General features: G+C 36.2%; 1 protein-coding gene across 1 annotated transcript in view; it reads right to left on the reverse strand.

The window, feature by feature from the left end:
- Positions 1-23959, reverse strand: part of GRIN2A (glutamate ionotropic receptor NMDA type subunit 2A) — a 178109-nt gene that overhangs the window by 41605 nt on the left and 112545 nt on the right. Inside the window, exons 3-8 of the mRNA XM_075164947.1 lie at positions 22186-22300; positions 10292-10497; positions 8636-8804; positions 8358-8511; positions 3495-3620; positions 633-862 (exon numbers count right to left, since the gene is read on the reverse strand). Of these exons, the coding sequence (XP_075021048.1) occupies positions 633-862; positions 3495-3620; positions 8358-8511; positions 8636-8804; positions 10292-10497; positions 22186-22300 (1000 nt within the window). The remainder of the gene's footprint in view (positions 1-632; positions 863-3494; positions 3621-8357; positions 8512-8635; positions 8805-10291; positions 10498-22185; positions 22301-23959) is intronic.

The following is a 23959-nucleotide window of genomic DNA, read 5'->3' on the forward strand; positions in this document are numbered from 1 at the left end:
CAAAGTGAAATTCTCACAGAAGTTCTTGAATTAGGAAAGCATCTTCCACAACCACATCAAAATTCTGTGCCTTAGCCTATGTAACTTACATCACACTTCAATGTAACAACAGAAAACCGCAAACTTTCTAATCTGCTTATTTTTCCTATTTACTCTTGCCATTCTATACAAGGAAAACATTCAAACATTCACAGACAATATGTGTCACTTTTTATCATTTCTTTTTGCTGATTTGTGCTGGCACCACTTTAAATCTGAACTCTTTTATAACTTCCTTGCACACTACATAGAAAGCGAAAAGACACTTTTTCAGGAGCATTAACTGGCTTCTGATAATTACTGGATAGTTGCTGGTTTTATGAATATTTTGTCAATTAATATATTATTAATATTCCACACAGAAGTGTTCAAATAATTTCAAATATGCCTTCCCTGCCTTCAAACTGACTTTTTCATTTTTGAAGCTTTTGTATATTGGTGAGGCATTCCTTTTAATCAAACAGGAATTGATTTTCATCACAAAATAAAGGTACTTTTCAATTATCTTGCTCAGAGTTTTTTTAGCACAAAGTACAAATTTGTACAAGAATTATGAAGAATGGACACTGACCTCTTTTGAGCTGAAGACCTACCTTTTTATCACTCAGTCCAGTCACTTGGTCAACAAATTCCTCTTGAATCATAAATGCAGCTAAGTTGGCAGTATAACTAGCCAGGAAAATGACAGCAAAGAAAGCCCAAACCGACACCATGATTTTACTTGTTGTCCCTTTGGGGTTTTGCACAGGCACAGAGTTGTTGAATACCAAGCCCCAGAGTAACCACACTGCCTTTCCAATGGTAAAGGATGGTCCATGGGGATCTGTAATTGCAAAAAGCAGTTATTTTAGTTGCAGTTAAATTAAACCTTGGCAAGATACCCTACGTAATAACAACAAATTACTCACAAAGACATGGTTAAAAAATATTTCAGTACATGTTCACTGTACTCCCAGTGGAATCACAGGATTTACCATAGGTACTCTCTATTGTAATGACATTAATTTCCATATTTGTAAAAAATAATTCAACATTTTTCTATGTGGCATTTAGTTCAAAGTTTTAAAAAGAAAATGGAAAGCATAGGTTCGGAGAAGCAAAGTGGTATTTCTGTTGCAGTAAGGTATGTGCCACAGTATTGCCCCTTTCAGTCTTCTGTGCCAGCGGACATATAAAATGTAAAACTGTGAGTTTAAGTTTTAATGATTCAATTCTAGTACTTTTCTTACCCAAATTATTTTTTATCATCTCCAGTCTTCCAACATCATGCCTTTTGAACTTTATGTATGTATATTTAAGATCAAAATGTGTGAATACGTCACCTACTTTTAAGCAACTTTGCACTCAGAGGATAAATCAGAAAGCCAAGACAAAGGAGCTACCTGCATAGATACGTAACTTAGAGCGAACTCCTCTGGCTACCTCACATGTTCAGAGTCAGTTCCGTGGCTTCAAATGTGGTGGCATTACAGGTAAAAACCTGTCCCGGCTAATCCATTCTGTAATTTTTGTTATTCCTGTTTTCAGTCAGCTTTTAATTCATCCCAAAGCAGGAAGTAGTCAGCACGATGCCCTCATGCCCACATAGTGGCAGAAGTGGATTAGCAATGCTATTATCCACTTAAAAGCCCTTATTTGTACAGCCCTATGAGAATAAAGGGAAGTTTGTTCTTACCCAGCTCTAGGTAAGTATAGTGCAGTCATCACATATTGCTCGTCATCCAGACTCCTTTTATCCTCAATGGAAAGACACAGACCTCCCCTGACTGTGACTCATTCGACCTTTTTATAAGTATCTATTTTTCAATTAAATGGCAATTCAGACAATAAGCTCTGATGTAGATACCTATAATATTACCTCCTTCCCTGCCCTGTCCCTTTATCCAAGGGATGCACATTACAAACTCAGATTTAGTTATTAATTTAATTATAATTTATTTTAATAATAACTTAATTATTATTAAAAGAATAAAACCCAAAGTGGGTATACTCAGTGCATATTCTCATTTCAGTAGAAATCCTCTCTAATACAGTGCAAATTTTTCCCAATGCAATCAAACATAACATCTTAGATTATCCTCTTTCTGTTCTGCAGCAGTGCTAAGAAGATAGAATGCAGTAAAATAAACACAATGGAGCTGACTTTTGGTTTATGAAACTACCTTCTAGAGCCATTTAAGATTGAGCTGATACAGGGATAATATGTATTTTCTGAGCAAAAATGATAAGGAAAGTATATGCCAAGAAAGCAGTCTAAAGTTCTGTTTATGCTACTGGAGATTCTATTACCATTGAGCTTCATCCTGCCAAAAACGCCTAGGGAGAGGAGTAATCTACATAAAGAGTCCCATTTATTTTAAGCTTCCCATGTTTCAAATGAACGGCAGCTGGATTTGTGGCAAGTCTCTAGAGCTAAGTTAGGATTGTCTAGTGCCATAATATGCCTTTGTAGCCGTAAGTACACTAAATAATCAATTCTGGCACATGAGGTGGCACAGAAAAGAACAGCCTAGCCCCTACTTCCCCAGTGTCTGTATTTGCCTTTGATTTCCCCTTCCTAAACACAGTGTTTATTTTGGACAGAGATTACACATTTACCATCTTATTGAAATGATAACATCATTTAAACATTATAATAATCCCCTTTTTCAGGGAACAACCCAATCATAATCTAGAAGAAACCATTAGCTTGTAGTAGTCTCCAGAACTGTGTTCACTAAACTGGAAGATCTCTTGTTATAACGTGAGGCAAGTATGATTTAGAAATTAAAAACAGGCTGCACTCTCAACTGTAAGTAAAGAAAGGGAAGGATGAGGGCACCACAATACATAAGATCTCATTCTCAGGTCAAAGTGCTAATAATATACAACTGCAGCTTTCAACAAGAAAGGCAAGCTCTGTATTAAATTTGTTGTGCTGGTGTATTTTGAAAATGAGGTTTCTATAACCATGGATGCTACACAAAAAGACGTGATGCCCTTCTGCCACTGGCCTCATTTCAAGGCTGAGTTCATCAGACTTTATAGGGACTATATAAAACTATATACAACGTAACTGCTATTTTTCCAGATTATCCACCAAACCACACCAGTTCAGATAATTTTCTCTGAACTAACCATGAATTCACGAGAGTGAGGAGTCTTTAGAACTTATTCCAATGCTTTTTTAAGCTGACACTCTACAACTGATACAGTGTAGTGACCAAACGCTGCCTGAATACGACTCTCTGATATCAGTTACCCTTCTATATGTCGTTATTTCAATTAATTAGAATACAATGAGCATATAAGCCCTGAGGAAATAGTATTTTAAATGAAGAGCAAATATAGTTTTATAGCTGTTTTCACTGTTTTATTCCTATGTTATATTTATTTTAAAAGATGGACGGCAAGGTATGGGAAATAAATACATGATTTTTTTATAGCTTTAGGGTTGTGTAAAATGCAAAGCTTACCTCTCCCTTGTGCTAAGTTCCTGTTATATCCTACAGGACTAAAGTACTCAAATATAAAGACAGCCATGGCGGACACAATGAGAAGCATCACAAACATCATCACCCAGACAGAAGCACTAAAAGGCTCTGCAGCAAAATAGACAAAAGAAACAGAAACACAGTTCATTAAACCAGTCGCAGCACAAGAATTCTAATGTCTTCGGCTAAAGCCCAGCAGCTTTCTTTAAATTAGCTTTTACCAACCAAAATGCTAGCAATTAACCAAGTAGCAATATATAAAGAACTGCTGTTAGTAAATACACAAAATTCATACAGTCTAAATCTTAAATGTAAGTTGCAATTCAAAAACAAAGGCTGCGTACTTTTCTTCAACAAAGCCTTCACTGACACTGAGTGGCAAATAATTGATTTGACTCGCTGCTTATTCAGTCTACAATCAGGTAGCCCATTTCTATTTATCCTATGTTATATGCATTTATCAACAGAATGGTCCAACCATTATGACTGTGTTTCTGCAGAGCAAAAGCAATTAAGCATATGTTTAATACATTTGGTAATTCAGTGAAGTAGACTTCTCTCTTGTTTTCTATCCAACAAAAAGTGTTAGGGGAAAAAGCTGAATAATTGCATTCAAACTAAATTTTTTTTTTTCAGGATTTTTTTCTCTCTGTGTTCACTTTCATCTACCTGCAATGAAGATATTGTTTTATTGTTTTTACCAATTGCAAACCGATCCTTTTGAAAGTCTCATTCTCATCTGGGAGCAAATTTCTGAAAACAAAATGTTTTTATGGAAAACTGAATGTTGGTTTGAAAGACAGAAAAAAACATGATTAAGTAAAAGAAGTAGGTTGGAAAAGAAATCTAAAAGCAGTTTCAAATACCAGACTAAGCACCAACTTTTTGAAAGGATTGGATACAGTAATAGCCTGTGATAGCACAAAGTTCTTAAATATCTTGCCCAAACACAAATTTTCTGTCATTTCAGGAGTCCCTGTGGTAGCTATCATGGTATAAGGATATATGTAAGAAAGGTTTTGTATGGCAAAGTAATATCTCTTTATCTGGGGGCATTTTATATACTAATTTTGGTAGATAATGCAAGTGTGAGTGTGCTCTGAAGTGTGAGAAAAAAAATCTTAGTATACTATTTCAAATTAGGACAGAATCAAGAAGCACTTGAAAGGACAGGAAATTAGGGTGTTCCAATGCTTTGCCTTCCAATGCATTTGCCTTCCAATGTTTTTGAAAGCCCAAGAGGTTCCTCCATCCTAACTTCTTCATTCTTTGAATTTAAATTAAGATTTGAAGCACTGAAAATTCTTCCATCATTGCAAGAACCGTCTATGAGTGAGAGTTGAGGTGTGCTAAGCCCAATAGCCCAATCTAAACCTTGCCCAAGTTAGCAGGAATTCTACACTAATTCTACACTCAGAACTAGAATGAAGTGTAATAATTTGGGCCAAAGCATAGAAATCTCATGACATCATTTGTCTTTGTTACAATTTCTTCAGAAATTTGAAACCAAGAAAAGACCAAATTCCAAATAGCCCCACTGGTGATTTTGGATGTGAACTAAAAAGGCAGGGCAGGGAAATTTTAAGCCAAACTGTTCTCTTTCTATTTTTAAGATAAGGCTAAGGAACAAGGGTTTTAAATTTTTTTTTTTTAAATTATTTTATTTTTAAGACAGGTTATGAAGTTCTTTCAATTACTATAATTATTTGTTTGGAAGAGTAAGTTAGCAAAATAAAAGAATTCTTAAAAGGCTGAGAAAGATCCGTTCAGATGCAGACAGGTAAAGGACATTATGTAGCCAAATACAGTTAATAACAAATACTCTATGAATTCACATATTAATTGGATTAAATTGGAATTCACATAAAACTATCATACAATTTTGACAGCACTCTCACAGAAGAAAGCAAGCCTGATATGCTTATCAAAAGCAACAGTGTAGAAACAGCAATGGTAATTTATCAAAATCTAAATAAGGCAAAGGGCAAAACAAGCCGATGTGAAAAAGTGGGCTATAAACAACAGTTTAAGCAGAATGTTCTTTAATAATTAAAGCAGTCTGGTAATGAGGTGGAGGATTATAAGAAGCAATATGAAAATACAAAGCTATTTAGAATAGCAAGCGGTAAGATTGAACATGTACAAAATCAATTGAATAACAAAGTCGATCTTCCTGTCATATTAGAGATCAAATGACACATTCAGCACTGTTCTTTCATTCTCAAAGGACAGAAAGAGAATTTCCCCTAGGCAAGCAGCAGGTTTTATAAGAATTTTCAGTAAAGCTATGATATGGCAGAAAAATACTAATATATAACTTGCCAGCGTACATTTCAAATGATTGGCAATGGAGAATATTGAGCAATGAAAAAGAGTCTTACTCCACTAACTTCAAGTCTTACCTCCCACCACCAAAAGCAATACTTAAACAATAAATAAAATGAACAGGGGCATAGATTTCCTATTCCACCAATCCCTCCAAATAAGAAAACTGACCTCACCTTCCTCTTAAAAATATAGAAATTTGGATTTGAGGTTTCCTTTATTTTGTTTGTTTGTTTAAATAAAGTTGAATCAAATCTCCACAGAATCTTCAAAAAATTTATTTGTGGATCTAGTGTATATGAATTTTAGTATGATATGAAAATGTTTTAATGTAGATAAAATTCTCATTTGAAGGAGACACACACATCAGAATCAGAACACAGAAGATAATGAGGAAGAGGCTGTCAGCCCATCAGTTACTTAGATCTATTGGACAGAACCACTGAATGGAAAATGTATTTCAGACAACATCCTGTACCTGTCTACATTCATAGTAACAAATCACAAAAACAGATATTTCATGAACTGTAATCAAGTGCTATTTTAAAAACATAATATTGTATTTGACAGATTTTTTAAAAATCTTTAAAAGAATTATGTAAGATGACTCTGTTCTTAGACATTCACTTAATTGAAACAAAATCAGTCTGTGAATAAATTCATTTATCTGCCTGATAGTATTTTGCACGGCAAAGCATTTTACTACTATGCACACCTTATCAAAATACACAGTCAATTCCAGTAAAGCAGCAGTTTCATCTACATCTGAAAAAACAGAACATACTTCTGAGAGCATAGACTTGATTTATTGGTGCAGTAAATCAGATTTCTTCAAAAGTAATGCTATTCTACAGAGCTTTATGAGAAGGGGTTATTTTTACTTTTTGAATTATATGTGCATCCAACTAAACCAATGACATGAAATGCATTTTAGAAATTTAATAACTATGTTGTTATGAAAAATGCAAAAGCAGCCTCTCTTTTGATGGTAGCTGTAAGCAGATTTTTAAGAGGTAAGCAGAGTCCATAGTAAAAATCAACTGCACTTGCAACACATTTAGAAAATACCCCAGTACTTATAGTTCAAATGATAATTTCAATGTGCTGCAACTGCAATTTTAAAAATGAATTAACTTTACAAGTCAATGACTTATAGAAATGAAAAGACATTATCTGAATATTTTCATTAAAAGTACAACCTCTTACAATTTCATTAAAAAGTCTTTCATTCATTAAACAAAAATATTAACCACCAACAAAATCTGTTTAGGTATCACTTTGAGAAGTTATTTGATTACTCACTGTGTTATATTTATTTGCATCATCTCTGTAATATGCCTTTATGGAACAGGTATGAGAAATAAACTCTGTGGCTAAATGATGATTCTTGTGCAAGAAAACCCAATTATTTGCCCACTTGCAGCTGATACTACACCAACAATCTGCTCCTCGATGGCTACAAGTGATTTCAGTGGAAGTGAAGAACCTATACTTAGCAATCTAAAAAGAAACCATACAATCAGTGATGCAAAAATGGCATCACTGCTGACCCAATGGACTTGAACATACTAAACTGTTCCATAAGATATCTGGAAAATACTGATTTTTTTTTTTTTTTTCCAATTTCACTTAAATTATTTTAGTGTCACTAGCACTATTTTCCTGTGCAAAATATCTTTAAAAATACTGGGCCCAAATACACTATGAGGAACATAACAGCATTCCGGGCACTTTTGATCCATCTCATAGCTCATTCTCCTTTCAGCTTCAGGTAAATTCAGGCAAACCACCAAATACAGAAGTAAACAATAAGCACTAAAGAGAAGGAGAGGGAAATAATGAAAGGAGAAATGAACAATTGAAACAAGAAGCAAACAAGGAAAGAAGACCAAAGTCTCTGTTTCTTTATATCCCACCTCCTTTCTGTCCAGCCTTTCATTTCTTTGCTATGTCTCCACAGTTCAACTGCATCATCACAACTCCACTGTTCAATTGCATCAATGGAGAAAACATTCAGAAGCTCTCCAGTGCAGTAGTATGGTGTTCAGAAGCCAGAGGTAACTATTATCAAATTAGCTGACAGACCTCTTCTAATCATAAAGAAGTCTCTTTTTCTTAGCTATTCTACAAGGGGTTTTTAAATTATTTTGTGAATGTGACTGTTAAAATTATATGAAACCATTTATAAGGGGCTAAACAAGCATAAATGAGTTTGTAAAGTTTTTGACAAAGTAATTTTCCCAACTGAAGATTTTGGGGGATTCTTTTTTATATTGAAATCTACTGATTTGGTTTTCACCGAATCATTGGTTTTCACTTACTGTATCTGAAACTAATAGCACTACCTTTGTGGGCTAATAAGCATGATAATCAGCACATCAACACAGTACAAACTTCCTAATGTAAAATTCAAAACTTGGCAGAAACATGTCAATGCACTATATAGCTTCATGAACAATGAAACATACCCAACTCTATAGAAATGTAATTAAATGATCTGGATGGGTTGGAGAATCATACCTAGAAAAGCAGATGGTGAAACTGTGCCATTGCTCCGTGACACCATGACACTAATCCCAGTCTCAACAAATGGCACTGAAAAGTCAACCACTTCAGAGCGCTCTTCATTAATAGTGAGAGACCCCACAGCCATAACTGCACGATGATATACCACCTGATCCACAAAGAGAAGACACCACCAATATTACTCAGTAGAGAATACCTCATTTCTCCAAAAGAATTAAAAACAAACATTGCTAAATTCTTCCTTAAGAGCTCTTTTACCTAACAGAACTTACTTCACCAATCATTCCATTCCACACATTATTGACTTTTTTGCCATGTTTCCCATTAGTCACCAAATACAGGTCATATGTGAACTTGACAGTTTTAGACAACTTCTTCAAGATATCAATGCAGAATCCTTTGCAGCACTTCTTTACGTTGGTTCCCTCATTAGTTGAGTTGCTGTCAACAGAGAAGAGAGACATAAACATTTCTACTGGGAAAAACAGAAGAACCACAACAGCAAGATTCAGCATACCGTGAAACAACATTTTGTCATACTTGTCAGTGACCATGTTTTTCTGAATCGATGGAGAAATAATCCACAGGATGCTTTATATGATGTTTGTAGCTCTTACTAATCATAACACAGTTGCTTGACGAGGGATAAATAGAAGATAATGGTAGACCTTGGATGACATGCTTTCTGCTGCAGTATCCAGCCTACTGCACTTCACTTCTCCATCAAGACACACAGTCTCCTCTCACTAATCTCTCTCTTAGGCTTAGATTAAACATTTATTACTTTTACTTTCAAGACGTAAGACTACATGTCATTTAGTAATTAGAGAACTTCCCAATATGTAAGCTATATAAAGGCACAGCAGTTCACCGTACTGAAAATGGATGCTACACCTTTTTCTGCACTTTGAGAAGGTGAATTTCAGGCCGCCTTTGAGTGCAAAGACGAGGGATTTCCCTTTATTTTTTTTCTGAAATGTTCATTTCATGACCTCTAGAACTTTTTAGTATAAGCATCTTCAGAAGCCAAGGCAATATTTTACAGCCTTTGAAAGAATTCAAAATTAAAATAAAACTCCAGTTTAGAAGTCAAGGTTAGAACTCAAGTTAGAACTCAAGTCAAGTTTAGAACTTGACTAAGCACAGTTATGTAAAAAAAAATGTTTCTCTGGACTTCAGGAAGCACGTGCACAACCATTTAGCGTTCTCTGGAAATCTTCAGAAACATGCATTAAGTTCTCTAACATCTGCTCAGTAAAAAAATGTTGTTATATTCAGTTCATAAATACGTAGACTGAACCACAGAACGGGTGAAACAACACTGATAAATGCACAACGAGAAATTTTCCACTGATTTCTAATGACTGCTCCAAAGTCATAAAGCAATCAAAGCAGGGGACTTTTCTCTAGATGGTATGTCACAGGGGTATTTTATGCTGGAGTACTTTATCCTGTACAAAATTTCAGCATAAACGTGCATTTTCCAATAGAAGACATTCTCAAATTGTTAAAGACTAATTAAAACAGGCATATTTCAACATAATTGGAAACAATTCAAAGAGGACTCATTAAAACAATTCTATTTTAGAACATAATCTTCTTTCATGTGACTGAAAAGGGCTAATTCTAGTTGACTTTGAATTTACTCTAAACTTACTATCTTGTCGTTAATTCAATGTGACTTACATATATATAACCAGAACCTTTTAACTTATTAAAAAGGAAGATGTGCAAACAAAAGCATACTGTGTGGGAAAGGGAAAAAGAAAGAGGAAATGCAAAGATAGGAAGCAAGAAAAAAAAAAACAGCCAAGTATCAGAAAACAATTATACAATGAAAGAAGTAAAGAAAAGAATTAATGAGAAAATAGGGGAATATATTTTGTACTCCAAAAAAAAAAAAAAAGGAACGCTGTGTATTTACTTACTTAATTTTGACAAATTTACGACATGGCACAGTGTTTTTTTGGCAACTTTCCATCAAAGGATCCACATCCTCAACAATGACAAAGGGAGCCTCCTCCAGGGTGACAATACTCAAATGGTTATCGTCTGGGTCGCTGTCTGCGAAAGAGCTGTACCTCGGCCAGACAGAGTACTTCAGGCTCAGTGAGTTGTTCTCCCATTTCCCCACCTGAAATGCCAAGATACACAGGTTGCTGATATTTGCTTCCTTGTTTTTGACAAATGAGATCTAATATTAAGTGTGCTGGGATACAGGTACAGGAAATTACATTGCAAAGACAGTTGTCTTGGGTTTTTGTTATCAGAATTACTTTAGAACTTTTCAGTAATTGCATGACGTGAGAAAATGCACTGTGGTAAAGACAAGTAAGGTAACGTTATTTTAAGAGATAACAACTTTATAGAGACTGGATCACATCAGTTAACACTATCTATCACCTGGCTATAGCTGCACTGAAATTTGACATGCATCATTTCCATTTGAGCCAGAACAGCAACCAGATACTCCATTTGTAATCAGGACCAATATGCAATAATAAGAAAACAGTTCTCAAAAAAAGAAAACTAACCCCTCCATGCACATACACATCAGACTGATAACCAAAGTATCATAATATCATTTCTGTATCTTCTCAAAAGAGAAGACTTTTCTGTTCCTATAGTTTGAAAAGCCATTGTGAAAGCTTTTACCTAGGGTTCCATGCACCTGAGCCAGGTCAAAACACTTTTTTAGTAAACACAAGTTCAATAGCGCATGATTTAGGTCTTATTAGAAATAATGTATTTTATTCTGCTTTAGTTAATGCCAACTGTTGGGGCAGTTTAAGAAAGCATACCCCATTTTACATTAAAATTGTCCATTTATTTACTATTATAAATTATCCCTTCTAAATTAACCTACATTTCTTTCCACTTCCAGAACACCAGAAAGAGGCATACGATTTAAATATTTTGAAAACTCCAGCATTTTCTTCCTCAGATTGTGTTTAACTACTTTGTATCCGTAAATCTAATTGCATGTTTTATCCGAGTAGCGATGACAGATAATATAAATGAGCTAGCAATCCACAAAATTTATAACCTAATTCATTTTAATAATTCTTCATTTGCTTGAGCTAAACAAATTATAACTTAATCATGAGACTGCTAAAATATTTGTTTTGCAAGGAAAATGGTGCAAATTAACAGTACAATGAAAGACTCAGGTCCTAAAATAAACTGTAAAAAAATTGTCACCTACCTTCTGTCTTGTAAAGACTTTAAAATGAATCACAAAAATTCCTGAAGAACATGATTTATATCCATTCCTATTTAGGGAAGCATATAAGCACATGCCCTTTGCAGCTTCCTTTCCATCCTGTTTATAAGTCAAGATGTTTTACTGAACTTTAATGTAGGAGGCAGAAATGCCAAATCTCTATACACTTAAATTAGGAAATTCAAAATATCTCAAGGGAATTAGGAATTCACACCTAAACCAATGGGAACTGGGCACAGGATTTATACACACGGTTCTAGTATGAAATTTAACCAAAACACAATGGATGAAGCCTTTGTGAGAAAAACTATTTCATACACAGGGAAACAAATCTACTTAACTCTATGAGACAGTTATATTGAGAAAATAGTTTGATTGTCAAGTTATGGTATATAATTGCATTCACAGCAGAGTCTGTGCTGGTTTACGTCAGCTTACACAGTGTCGTTCATATCTATGCCCTAAGTACGCCATGAAGTTGGCCATCTGGAATGGGGAGGTTTCCAGCCAGCTCAGTACTTCAGTCAAACAGCAAACGTGCCAAGTAATGTGATGAATTTTGGAAGTGGAAAACATGCCCGACCGTCTGCCTATTCCAACCAGCAAGAAGAAACCAAACGCGACTGAGGCTCAGTTGCATTTCTGTGTTCAGGACTATATAGCAGTGGCAGCACCTGCCTTCTAAATCACTCGATACAGGATTTTGGGAGGAGGCAGATCTGCCTAATCCCGAAGCACTTCCCTGTGCAAGCCACCCCCCGCACCTGCATCACTGTCACAGGAATACGAGCTGCCCACGACAATATGAGTTCACCTGAACCTATCAAAAAAGTTACGACTGTTTGGATGCTGTTAAAAGAGGAATTATGATACTTTTTCATACTTCAGCTGGAGTAACTGCCATTTTATTGTTCTGAGGAGGATATAACCAGTCATATTTTTAAACGGCTGAATTTGGTGAAATGCTAATTTCTTTTGACAGTTTTATCTGTATGGAAGGGTTATGTGTTGAGCGAATCTCTAAAGTTAGGTCCAGAATTTTTTATCTGTTGCCTTCTATGGATTTATCTCAATATTCAGTAATTATTTTTTAAAAATAATTAAAAATTAAGACCTTGCTTTGGGTCTTCGGGGCATCCCTACTTCTCTGTCCAAAGAGGTCTACTGCTGTAGTCCCAGGGTGTCACAGTGACTTTATCTGGGCTTTGTATGCACAAATCGCATATCCATTGCAGGTCATCCCTGCTACCACCAGTACAATGAGTAACCCACAGAGTCAGAAAACACAATGAAAAAGAAGTACAAGAGAAAGATATCGATGTCATGAAGAATGGTGGAAAAGCGAAAGGCAGAAAAGCTCTGAAAATCCTCGCTGGTGGGCTAAGAATGGCAAATGACGAAGGGTAGTAATTAGAAAGAGCCTTTAGGTCACTGCTTTTGTCGGGGAAATGTTTCTGTTGGATTTGTTCTGTTTGTTCTAATTAATAAATGGTTAGCACAGGCATTGGATTTGTTCTGCTGCTGATGCTGGACTCACAAGTGAACAGTTTCCATGTTTATTTGGTATTTTGATTTTAAAATAGCTCTACTGTTGAAGATTACATGTTACACTTCTATCATTCTGCTACAGTTTTGAATGATCAAAACACTTTTTTCTTTTTCATTTATTTTAAGTGGAGGGTAAGAATTTAGTTTTATACAATTAAAGCACATAGTCAAAATACGGGAGGATTTTTATATTTGCATTAGAAACCTTCTAACTTATGCAGAACTAATTATAGCATTGTTATTAAGAATATGTGTGGTATGAATTATTTACACAATGTTTTGTATCTTCATATATTATTTAGTTCTTTCAACATCCTTGTGCAATTGATAGTATCCCTTTTTTACAGGGTGAAGGGTTGAAATGACACAGAAAAGTTGTAGAATAAGAAAAATTAAAACATGATCAGATTCCTGTCGTAATAAAGAGAATTTATGAAATTGCATCCGTATGTAGGATCAACATTTATGTCACTTATGGAAATAAGATCTAGTATTAGATCTAGTCAATATCTGTTTTGAATGCCTTTAAAACCTTCAAATGCTTAGGGAAAAAACCAACAGGTTATAACAACTACACATGCTCACTGTATTTCAGAACATTATAAAGAGGTCTGCTTATAAAGTGTTAAGAATTTGCAAACCCAAATGTTAAGTCCTTATTCAACACCGACTGTTAAAGTGGTTTACCTATGACAACAAAGCAAAATATCTGAGTTTAAAAAAGCATGCCAAGTCCTGGTTTCACCTGTGAAGGTCATTATAAATGCTGCAGAATATGAAAATGTTCATATGTAAAATATGAAAAGTAGAATATGAAAAGTTCAGTTGCTGCTTTCAGTAGGAGACAACGGTGATATATGAATAAACCATTTTACAGTGAAATAGTTTACCAACCTGGACAGCTTCAAAATTCAATTGCCTCCAGTGTTTTGCAGCCCTCATTTTCAGTGTGCTACTTCATGATCATTATAGCTACTGATGAAATGAACTAAACGTGGCATCCTCCGACCAAGTCCAAGCATCTAGATTTGAGGTAGAACGGGTCTGTGTTTAAATTAGCATGCTTACCTACTAATGTTGGTATCCCTGACACAGATATTCTTTATGCAATATTTTCTAATTTTAATGACAAATGATTTGAACACTACAACACATTAATTTGCAGGTGAAACTACAAACCTCCAATACGGAACAATAGTGAACAGTAACTCTACATACTCTTAGCAGAGACCAGAAACAACTTTCATAGCCAGTCTATCAAAGGCTAACAGGTCCACAAAAATAAAATAGTGGCAAACTCACATGTAGGATAGAAACACACTACCTCTACTGTGGAAATGTTATCACTACAGTGAAGAATTACTATCTTATTCTTTTCATCTGCAGCCTAAAATTTCCTACTTGTGCTTGATCAATCTCAAGGGAACTCTTTGCCATTCAGAAGCTTTTTCTTATTTCCTCAGTCTTCAAGTCATCACTGCTTGGAAAACAGTAGCCAGAGGACAACAGGGAGTTAAAATACTGCACAGGCCTGCCAGGTTGCCAAAATTATATTTTGGTAGGGTGGGAGATGGGTAGAAGAGAAATTTTCTGAAGATAATTTCCATTATCCTAATTTCTTGAAAGAAAACAGTTCAGAAAGTGGACTTTTTACTGTTCAAAACATAAAACCACCATTTGAAATCACTTGTAAACAGAAATAGAGATGTTTTAATAAAGCTATTGCACTTATGGTTCTGGACTTGCTATCTAGAAATACATGATAATTTATCAGAATATGTAGAGATAAATTTGAGGTGAAAGAATTTCAGCTACTCCAATCTATTATTTTGTTTTGTTTTGTTTGGGTTGCTGATTCATAGAATTTGAAATTTTAATTTTTTTTTTCTCTGAAACAGAATGGAAATATTTTTAAGATTTCAAAACTTTGTGTCGGTCAGGACAATCATTTCCCCTAGCTCCCAGAAGCAAGACTGCTGCCCCAGAGAACTCGGCTGAAAGCATAGCTCATTAACAGTAGGCAGCCAGAGACACATTCCAACTGCATCAAGAAGAATCTCAAGTATTTGAGCTGGTGTGGCAAGCCAATTAATATTACTAGAGAAATTAAAAGTGAAAACGAGCTTATTCTCAGCAGATACAATAGAATATCTGTGTTGCTAGATTCAAAAATGGAGGGGGAAGGTAACACTGTATTAAGAAAGATTTTAAAGTAATAAACACAGTAAAACAAACATTTTTAAAAAAGAAAATTCAAGCTGAGGATAACACTTAAAAAATGCAGACATGCTCCATTATGGAACTGTCAAAAATTGCATGCAAATACTTTTACTCTACTGTGTGGAAATGCCAGAAAATATCGAGAGATTTATGATAAATTTCTGTCATTCCTAGTTAGACTGATAATGATGTGGCTTTGATCCCAGAGAAATACAGAAGGTGGCCCTCACTTGAAAAAAGGGCAATAGAATCATTTTTGGGAAAGATCCTGGCCCAAATTATAAAAATCCTTAATTATGGCCAAAAGACTAGGACTTTCATAAAAAAATACAGTTTCAATAGTGAATCAAACCCTTGATTCAGTATTGTAGGTGCAAAACTCAGCTTCAAGTACGGACTTCCAATGGTACATGTACCATTGTATCTCTTTTGAACTTGTACATTCTTTCCTATTTTCTCCATCTTCCATATGCAGTCTGGAATATTCCCTTTGGTTTAATCTCTACAGGATACAGGATCAATAGCAGAAAATAGCTGAGAGCACAGAAGAGCTTGTTTAATGTCAGGCTGAATTAGCAATCGTAGGGTACTCATCTCATCCACCGTTCTCCAAAGCACCTTACAAACTCACTATATTACACTATATCATATTACACTATATTATATAGCACTATATTATGGTTTGACCACCTCATGAATGCCTATTTATCTTTTGAAGATTGCAGCCAAGGAGGGTGATAATGAAATCTTTGGTGTGTTTCTGTGTAACAGCTAGAGAAATACAGCTAGCCGAAGACAGACGACTTGCAAAGTTACGCATTGCTGTACCTCACGACAACCCCTCTCCCGCTGCACCCTAAAGCAGTCTTTAAATAATACGAGGATGATTGACATAATCCTAATCACACACCCCCACAGAGACCATCAAATCAGAGAAAAAGAGCAAGGCCAGATCCTGAGCAGAGAGAGAAAAGAGCAGAGTATGTTCTCCCTTGCGTGCCAATGCTGGCACAAAAAGAAAGTCTGTCACACCGGCGTATCTCACAGAAAACAAACAAATAACTCGGTCCTATCACCCTCTTCCCAGCAGATGGGAACTGTACGCAATACACAGACATCGTCCTTTTGTAAGAAAAAATGTTACATGACAACATGGATACTAAAAGCACTCTCAGGACTACCCGACCAAACCTTTGAAAAGAGAAAAATTTTCAGGGATGTTCTTTCTACATTTAACACACACACATATTGCAAACATAGTTTTTGAGCTGTCTCACTTTTGTGAAGAAAGTAATGCTGAGCAAATGCAAAATCTAACTCATCTTGCTTTATAGAAAAACAATTTATCACTTTTATTTCATCACACTTTTCCACTTACAAGGAAGAGCTATTCTGGCAAGTTTTAAGTCAATAACTAGAAAGCATAAATTGAGTTTGTTGGGTTAGCAATAACAGGCAGCTGCAGAACAAAGCACAAGAGCAAAATCCTTCCTCCAGTAACAGCATCTGTTGTATACCTTCTGCCGCAAACCTTTGTGTTTCTTCATGTTTCTGAAGGTCCATATTTCACAATGACTCTCGAAATTTAAATAACAAAATATGATGCGATCACCTTCATGTCTTATTAATAGGGAGTGTTTTACAGTCCTGAGTGGTTTGAAGATGTCCATTTAAAGACTTTGAAGTTTTCAAAATTTGCTGCAAAATCTCATATGGGGTATGCAAATGCACCGCTCTTCCCTCGCGGCTGCTCCTTACGCTGACAGGAAGGCACCAATACTGCGACCAGCAGGGCTCAAAGGAAAACAGTACCCGGAGAGATTATAAACAAACAGGAGGAGAAGGAAAAGCTACCACCTCCTGTAGCCTCATTTTTCAATACAGAATTAGTAATTAGCACTCACCCTCACCAAATACTCAGTGGTTGGTATAGTTTTGGTCCCGGGAAATGTCCCAAATGACTCTATGTAGCACAAGAGTTCAAACTCATGCCAGAGAAGCCATTTTGTGAGTTGATTACATCATTAGAAAGGAAAAGAGCTAAACAAATTGACAGCCCCTTCCTCCACCTCCCAGTGAGGGAAGACTTTTTGTCACTTCTGCACTCAGTGAAGATCTTACAGCTCTCCAGAAATGTCCAGATAGCCATACCTTTACCTCCAGAGACGAAGAGCTGCCCTGAAAGTCCTCCTACTCTTTAATCTCCTCTCTAATATTAGCTGTAAAGAACAGGAGCAAAGCACACTTTACCACAGCTTTCCATGGTAGCTGCAATTCCTTTACAGAAGCAGAGAGGACGGAACCGTCCTCCTTGGGAATACAGGATTTAAGAAATGCTGCATAATAATTGGTGCAATTCAAACAATTCAGTACAGTAAAGGTCAAAGGAAAGGCCTTTAGGCTAAGTAAAAGCTCACTGATACAGAAACAATACGCAATTTTCACTCGACAGTAAGTGTCAGGATAGGCATATTTACAGGAAGACTAAATACACTAAGCAACAAGGATGGAACAAAGAAAATGACAACCAACAGATGTTAAAAGAGCATGCTGTTTCTGCTACGGGCAAAGATAATATATCACATTAGGCCACAGAGCTACTGACAAAAGATATACCAGCAAATGGATGATTAGATCATGCAATTTCATCTGTTCTAGTTAAAATATATGTATTTCTTCACAACTTTTAGGGAATCTAAAAATTCAGTCTATCATGAGGCATCAGGATCCTTCAGCTGTCATGACCCCTGCTCTGAAATCAATTGAGATTTTGCAAGAAACTACCCTGTACCACCTCAGTGACTTTTTATTATCACAGTACTCTGACAGAAAGCTCTGTCAGAAATCTGACCGAGCGTTAGGTTTTTCAGTTCTTGTCCAGTGAAGCTTCCGCTATACCATTAGATATGATAGCTGTCTTTTCTCGGCCACATGACGGTGGATGTTAGTAGCCAGATGGAGCTCTCTGTGAAGACCTTGGTTCATTTATTCCAGGCAGGAATCACGCACCCTCTGCGCACTCATTCCTACTTAGATACAAATGTGTACAACCTCACACAGAGCTTGTAAATCCGGCATATGCTAGATAATCAGAGCAAAATCAAGTTCTACATTAAATTCTGCATTAATAGAAAATTAAAGGTGATTGGTTATGTTTAGAATAAACCTGGACGTCAAAAACGGTTCTTGCAGTGGCATTTAACTAACAATTGTGCCAGGTAGTACCTGTTACTCTTGCTTCTTGTAAAAATTCATTTGCTACAAAAATGTAGGACACTTATATCTCACAAATTCAGCCAGAATACAGACCACCATGTAATTTTACCTGTGTCTATCTGGGAGCACCAGTAAAAAATATTTTTACCCTGGAACTCTTCTTTACACATGGAATACACTCATCTTTAAATGCTATACTCCCTATCTTACTTAACATATATGATATACACAGCTAATTAAACCACCTAATTTTGTCACTGCTAATTCTATTCTAGTATATGATTTTAATATTGGTTTGATTGGTTTTATTTCCATACTAAAAAAAAAAAGGAAGCAAAGAAAGAAAGACTAACAGACTGTGAAGTTTGCAACTCAGTGAAGTTAATGGACTGCGTGAGTAACCCAGGTCACACCTCACTTAGATAAGCTTAATGGGGGAGTTGCAGCTGGTACTGCTGAACCTCTGAGGATTTTTTAGCACTAGCACAGTGTTCCTGCAGCACTTTGGTGATATTTGGGCAACACTGTTAACTCTGGCAAATTTATCAGGTTTCACTGAAACAAGCACATTAAGCTTGTCTTCTTAAAAATCTCTTGCCTGAGAACAGCAGCCCCTTTGCCTGTCAAGATTAGCAGCAAGAATATGAATGTTGATGTCAGAAGTTTGAGTAGCTGCTTTAGGATCTGTCAAAATATCTTGCTGGATGCCTGCTGAACATGCCCAAAAGTGATTTTCAGTCTTCAAACTATTATCACCCAACCAGCTTTTTTCAGAATCTGATATGGGACAAATCCTTCAGTCAACCCCATTTACATGTAAAGTTACAACTTCAAAGTTTTGATGGAGTCATTTGTAAAGGAAAAGGAACTTATTTTCCTACGGGTAAGATGTATGCTCTTCAACTATGGATGAATGGATTTTCTATAACCTCAAGCCTCGAGTCAAGTATATCAATTTTGAGACCAAGAAAAAATTGTATTTAAGTAAAAGCAGATTATTATACCAAAACCAAAGAAAATTGAGTTTTAATATTAAATCTTGTATTTTCAGGAGAATACCGGGTAAAAAAATCTTCACATAAACCACAATTACTCTTTCTTACATAAATAATAAAGTAGCTACTTGCAATTTCTATGTTCATTAGTTACATTACAAGGATTAGCAGGCTGTGGCATCGTCAGTTTTTCACATGAGTAAATAATTTAATTAGATTCTAGGACTTGATGTTTTCCATATAGGATTGAGGCTATTTAATAAGACTTCAATACAACAATTCTGTGATACTCATTGCAATACTGTAATTGGAAGTAAAAGCATGCGCCTGTCTGGAAGCTCAGAGCAGGAAATGTTAGCTCTCAGATGAGTAACTTCGACAGTTTTGAAATTGAGCAAAACAGCGCAAGGAGAAAGGAACAAGGAGAAAGACATTGGCTAAGAGATATGGGGTGAGAAATGCAACTTGGAAAGAATGTCGAGACGACACTGGAGAGATGTTCAAATAAACCCAGGCGTGGGCAAGGGTCTTCTCATGCCTCTAAGTCAGAGGAACTGTCCTATTATTTCTGAAGTGCACAGTGACACTCAGCTGATATAAATGTGGGGTGCTCCGAGATAGCCAAGAGCTACATCCAGCTTGCCAGGATAATTGATTAGTCAGTTTATTTGTCTTCATCCACAGAGGCAGGGATCAGCTTGTGGTCAGAAGAATAATTCTGGTGGTGACAGCCCGTTCTTGGCCGCCTTTCATTTCTCCCCTCTGACATAATTAAACCTGGCCCCCTTCCCATAGTCCTACGATAGCGAAGCAGACACGAAAGCTGCAGCTAGGGGCAGGCTGTCTCTACCAAAGTAACTCATCTGGCCTGCTACCAAAAGGGCTCTGAAACAAAGGGGCAGCTAGGAGCAGATGCATACATTTTTTTCTGGGCAGGAGCCTCCCTTCAGTCACTCTTTTTTTCCTCCTAGAAACCCCTCAAACACGACAATGAGCAGGAAGGGATTTACCAGATGGAAAACTGTGCACAGACAATGTGAGCATCAGCCTACAGAGAGTCTTGTAGCCCAGCGCAGCAGGTGGAGCATGCACTCCTGCCGTACAACATGCACAGTTAGATACAGCAAAACCTGCACCAAATCTTCCATTCTTTGATAGGGGAGTCACTTGCATGTTAAAACAGGCTCAAGTTATTTCTTGGAAATAACATTGGTTCATATATCCAGCATTTCTTTGCTGCTGTTAGGTCATTTTTCAAAACCATGAAACTTATCTCCCCTTGTCCTTTGAATGGTCTCTTTAGAGAAGTTTCAAGGTACAAAATGTATGAAATTATTACACCATAAGCATTGTTGGCTGCCTCTCTAACCATTTTCTCCCTTTGGTGCCTAATACTAATATTCCTCAAGTAGTATATTTTTTCTAGAACATTATATATGATATGCAGACTGTTGAAGAATTTTAAAATAGGGTAAGAAATTTTCATAATGGTTACTGAGCAAAAGATTCCTCCAAAGATTCAGATTGACACATTTGGATAGGATTAAATTTATCCAGAGAATTAAATTTGCATCAAATGAACATAAAGAAATACATAGCATAATCTAGGACTACTCTCTGTGGTTTTGCATGACTAGCATATTTACTGAGATGTCCTTCAGTAATTCTTATTTTGTCATTATTATTCAACATCATGAAGAGTCTTGCAGTCTTACAAACTGGAGTTTTAAGTTGATTTTATGGGATCCTAAAACTATAAGAAAAAGAGTTCATAGATTTCAGCAGCAATTTAGATAATGCAGGATCATGCTTTATGAATTTAAAATAAAACTGGTGGATGATCCAGATGTATTTTTTCCTACAGTGTCATATTGCAAACAGTTTCTAAGGTCCCCTGTTTTTAAAACATGGGACCATAGATAACCTGCAAAACTCAGAGCCAAAACAATCGCAGGGTGAGGTGGGAGTTTTAAAGAAAAAACACTCATGATAAACTTTTTCTTTTCTTACTCGCATATATGATTAACCCTGATATTAAGACACTCTTCCTTCTAGTCTATATGGAGGTTTATGGAGATCACTTGCCTACCGAGAGAACACAAGTCAAGATTCTGAATTTTTTAGGCAACTGTAATAGGGATTATCCTCCAATTCAACAGGAATTTCACAGTTTAAAAAAAAAAAAAAAAAAAAAGAGTGTACTTTTACTCTAAAATCTGTCAAAGAGTAAAAAACCAAGCAAATAAAAGGACTGGAGTTGTCAAGATATACAAATCCATCCAAATTTAGGTAGTTAAGGTCCAATCTCAAAAAATCTGGAGATTTTTCAATCATCCATTTTATTTCACTAAATTGTAAGAAGAAATGCAAGGTGTGTTTCACAGAAATCTTCTGAAATCCACATGGCTTATCTCACTGATATGTTGCTTTCCCTGTTAAAACTCCTTAGATCTACTTAGAATAAGGTAAAATTATCTTTTCTGAACTGTTGTGACAAACGTGCTACAGCAGAATATCATAATTGACAACCATGATGTTAATCTGTCTACTTGTCATTAATAGGGTTCTACCAAGTCTCTCCTATCTCCTCTCACGTCATTTACACAGAGGTAATGCTCACCTTTTCCCATTCGCGATTGTTGTTCAGTACTATCACCACCAGCCTGGGATGTGCCTGATAACCATCTGCTGTGAAGGACAAATCTTTACCTTCCCAAGTCACATTCATCATAAACCTAGAAGGCAAGGAAAAAAAGTTCATTGAAAAATGAATGAGCTGTCCAGCAGTTAATGAGCGAGCTAGTTCAGTCACCAGAACCACTGATGAAATACATGCACCAAATCCTGTTAATGCTGTGAAAAGCCTACGTTTGCAACATGGGGAGTCTGAGCATTTCAAGGCAGTCCATTGCAGAAGACAAAGCCAAATATTGTTTATATATGGTTTTTAATGCAGACATCATTTTTAAAGCTTCTACATTATTTATAACCTGTACACTCCATGAATAATCTTTCTGGCACAACGTCACCAGTTTTTCAGGACCATTTTAAACATGTCTACATCAGCTTTGTATGTAACATTATCCTATTGTCTTACTGGAGTAATACTCAGAGGTAAGTGCATCTACTCTGGCTTCACCTGTGTAGACCTCCAAGAGTCCTGTCAGCCCTTCCTGACACTGTAGCTATACACAGCGTCTTTGTGACAATTGGATAAATTCCACTAATGCCTTCAGCCAAAACCAGACATGAAAACGTTGAAGGGGTTGATAATATTTCAGTTCAGTAATTTCAAAAGAAAAAAAAGATATATGTTTTAAACTTTTTTGTATTTGGTTTAATTTTCAATGGTTTTCAAAAGATATATAAACTAGCACTTTCAACAGAAAAAAAATGGGAGAACTCAGAATAAAATGTACAGGAAGAAGGAGGATTTTTAAAATTTTGTTGAAAGTATCGGTTGAATCCCAAATTTCCTGTCTTTAGACTTACCAGTTTAGGCATTGAATCAATAAAACTGTTTATTTACCACAGGCTCTTTGTTCAGCTACAAAGGAGAAGATCTATTCAACTGAAAATTTAGTACGAGTTTATGTCAACAGAAGAAAATTACTCAGTGCTACAACAACAGGTTCTTCTCCCAAGATGTGCCACAGTACTGTTGCTTGCTTTCTCTGTTCTCCTGTATTGCCACGTTAACCTGCATGACAGAATACTACTTCTTATAAGCAATCCTGCCATTAGCAATGATTACATCACCTCTACCAAGTCATTGCTCTGACCTGGACTGTGCCATCGAGGGACACTTATGAACTCTGGTGAATAACACTGCAGGTGGCTCCACGCACACCAGCCACGGGCCAGAAGCACTCAGCAGCCAGACACTGCAGTGGACCTGACCTAGCCTGGGGTAGGGATCTCGGTACTCTGCTCATCACCTTAGAGATATCCTTCAACTCTGTTACAGAGTCCTACAGCTTTTCTAGCCATAGATTTGCCCCTGAAGGTCTTAAATTCCTTATTGAGTTTATACCAATTCTAATACAGTCTACCTAGTTCTTCCATTTCCTGATTAGTATGCATAGTTTTTAATTTCTAATTGTTGCTTTCCATTCATCATTCAACCATGTACCCTCTTTTCCAAAGCATTGTCCTTTTGTTGATTCAGAAATGCCGGCATTCTGGCCATCTAACAAACTTGACTTTCCTCAAAAATAATTTTCTCTCAAAATTTTCCACAGATTTATAACATAAATCCACATTTATATTTGCTCCAGTTCCACATAGCTTCAATGTTTCTCAGTGAGAACAGATTGTTTCCTCCACTCCAGTGTCAGAAAGAGTGATGAGAAATTGCAGTTTTTATTTAAAGCGCAAATACAGGGAACTCACAC

This window comes from Calonectris borealis, chromosome 16, assembly GCF_964195595.1.
Source record: "Calonectris borealis chromosome 16, bCalBor7.hap1.2, whole genome shotgun sequence".
Classification (NCBI taxonomy): domain Eukaryota; kingdom Metazoa; phylum Chordata; class Aves; order Procellariiformes; family Procellariidae; genus Calonectris; species Calonectris borealis.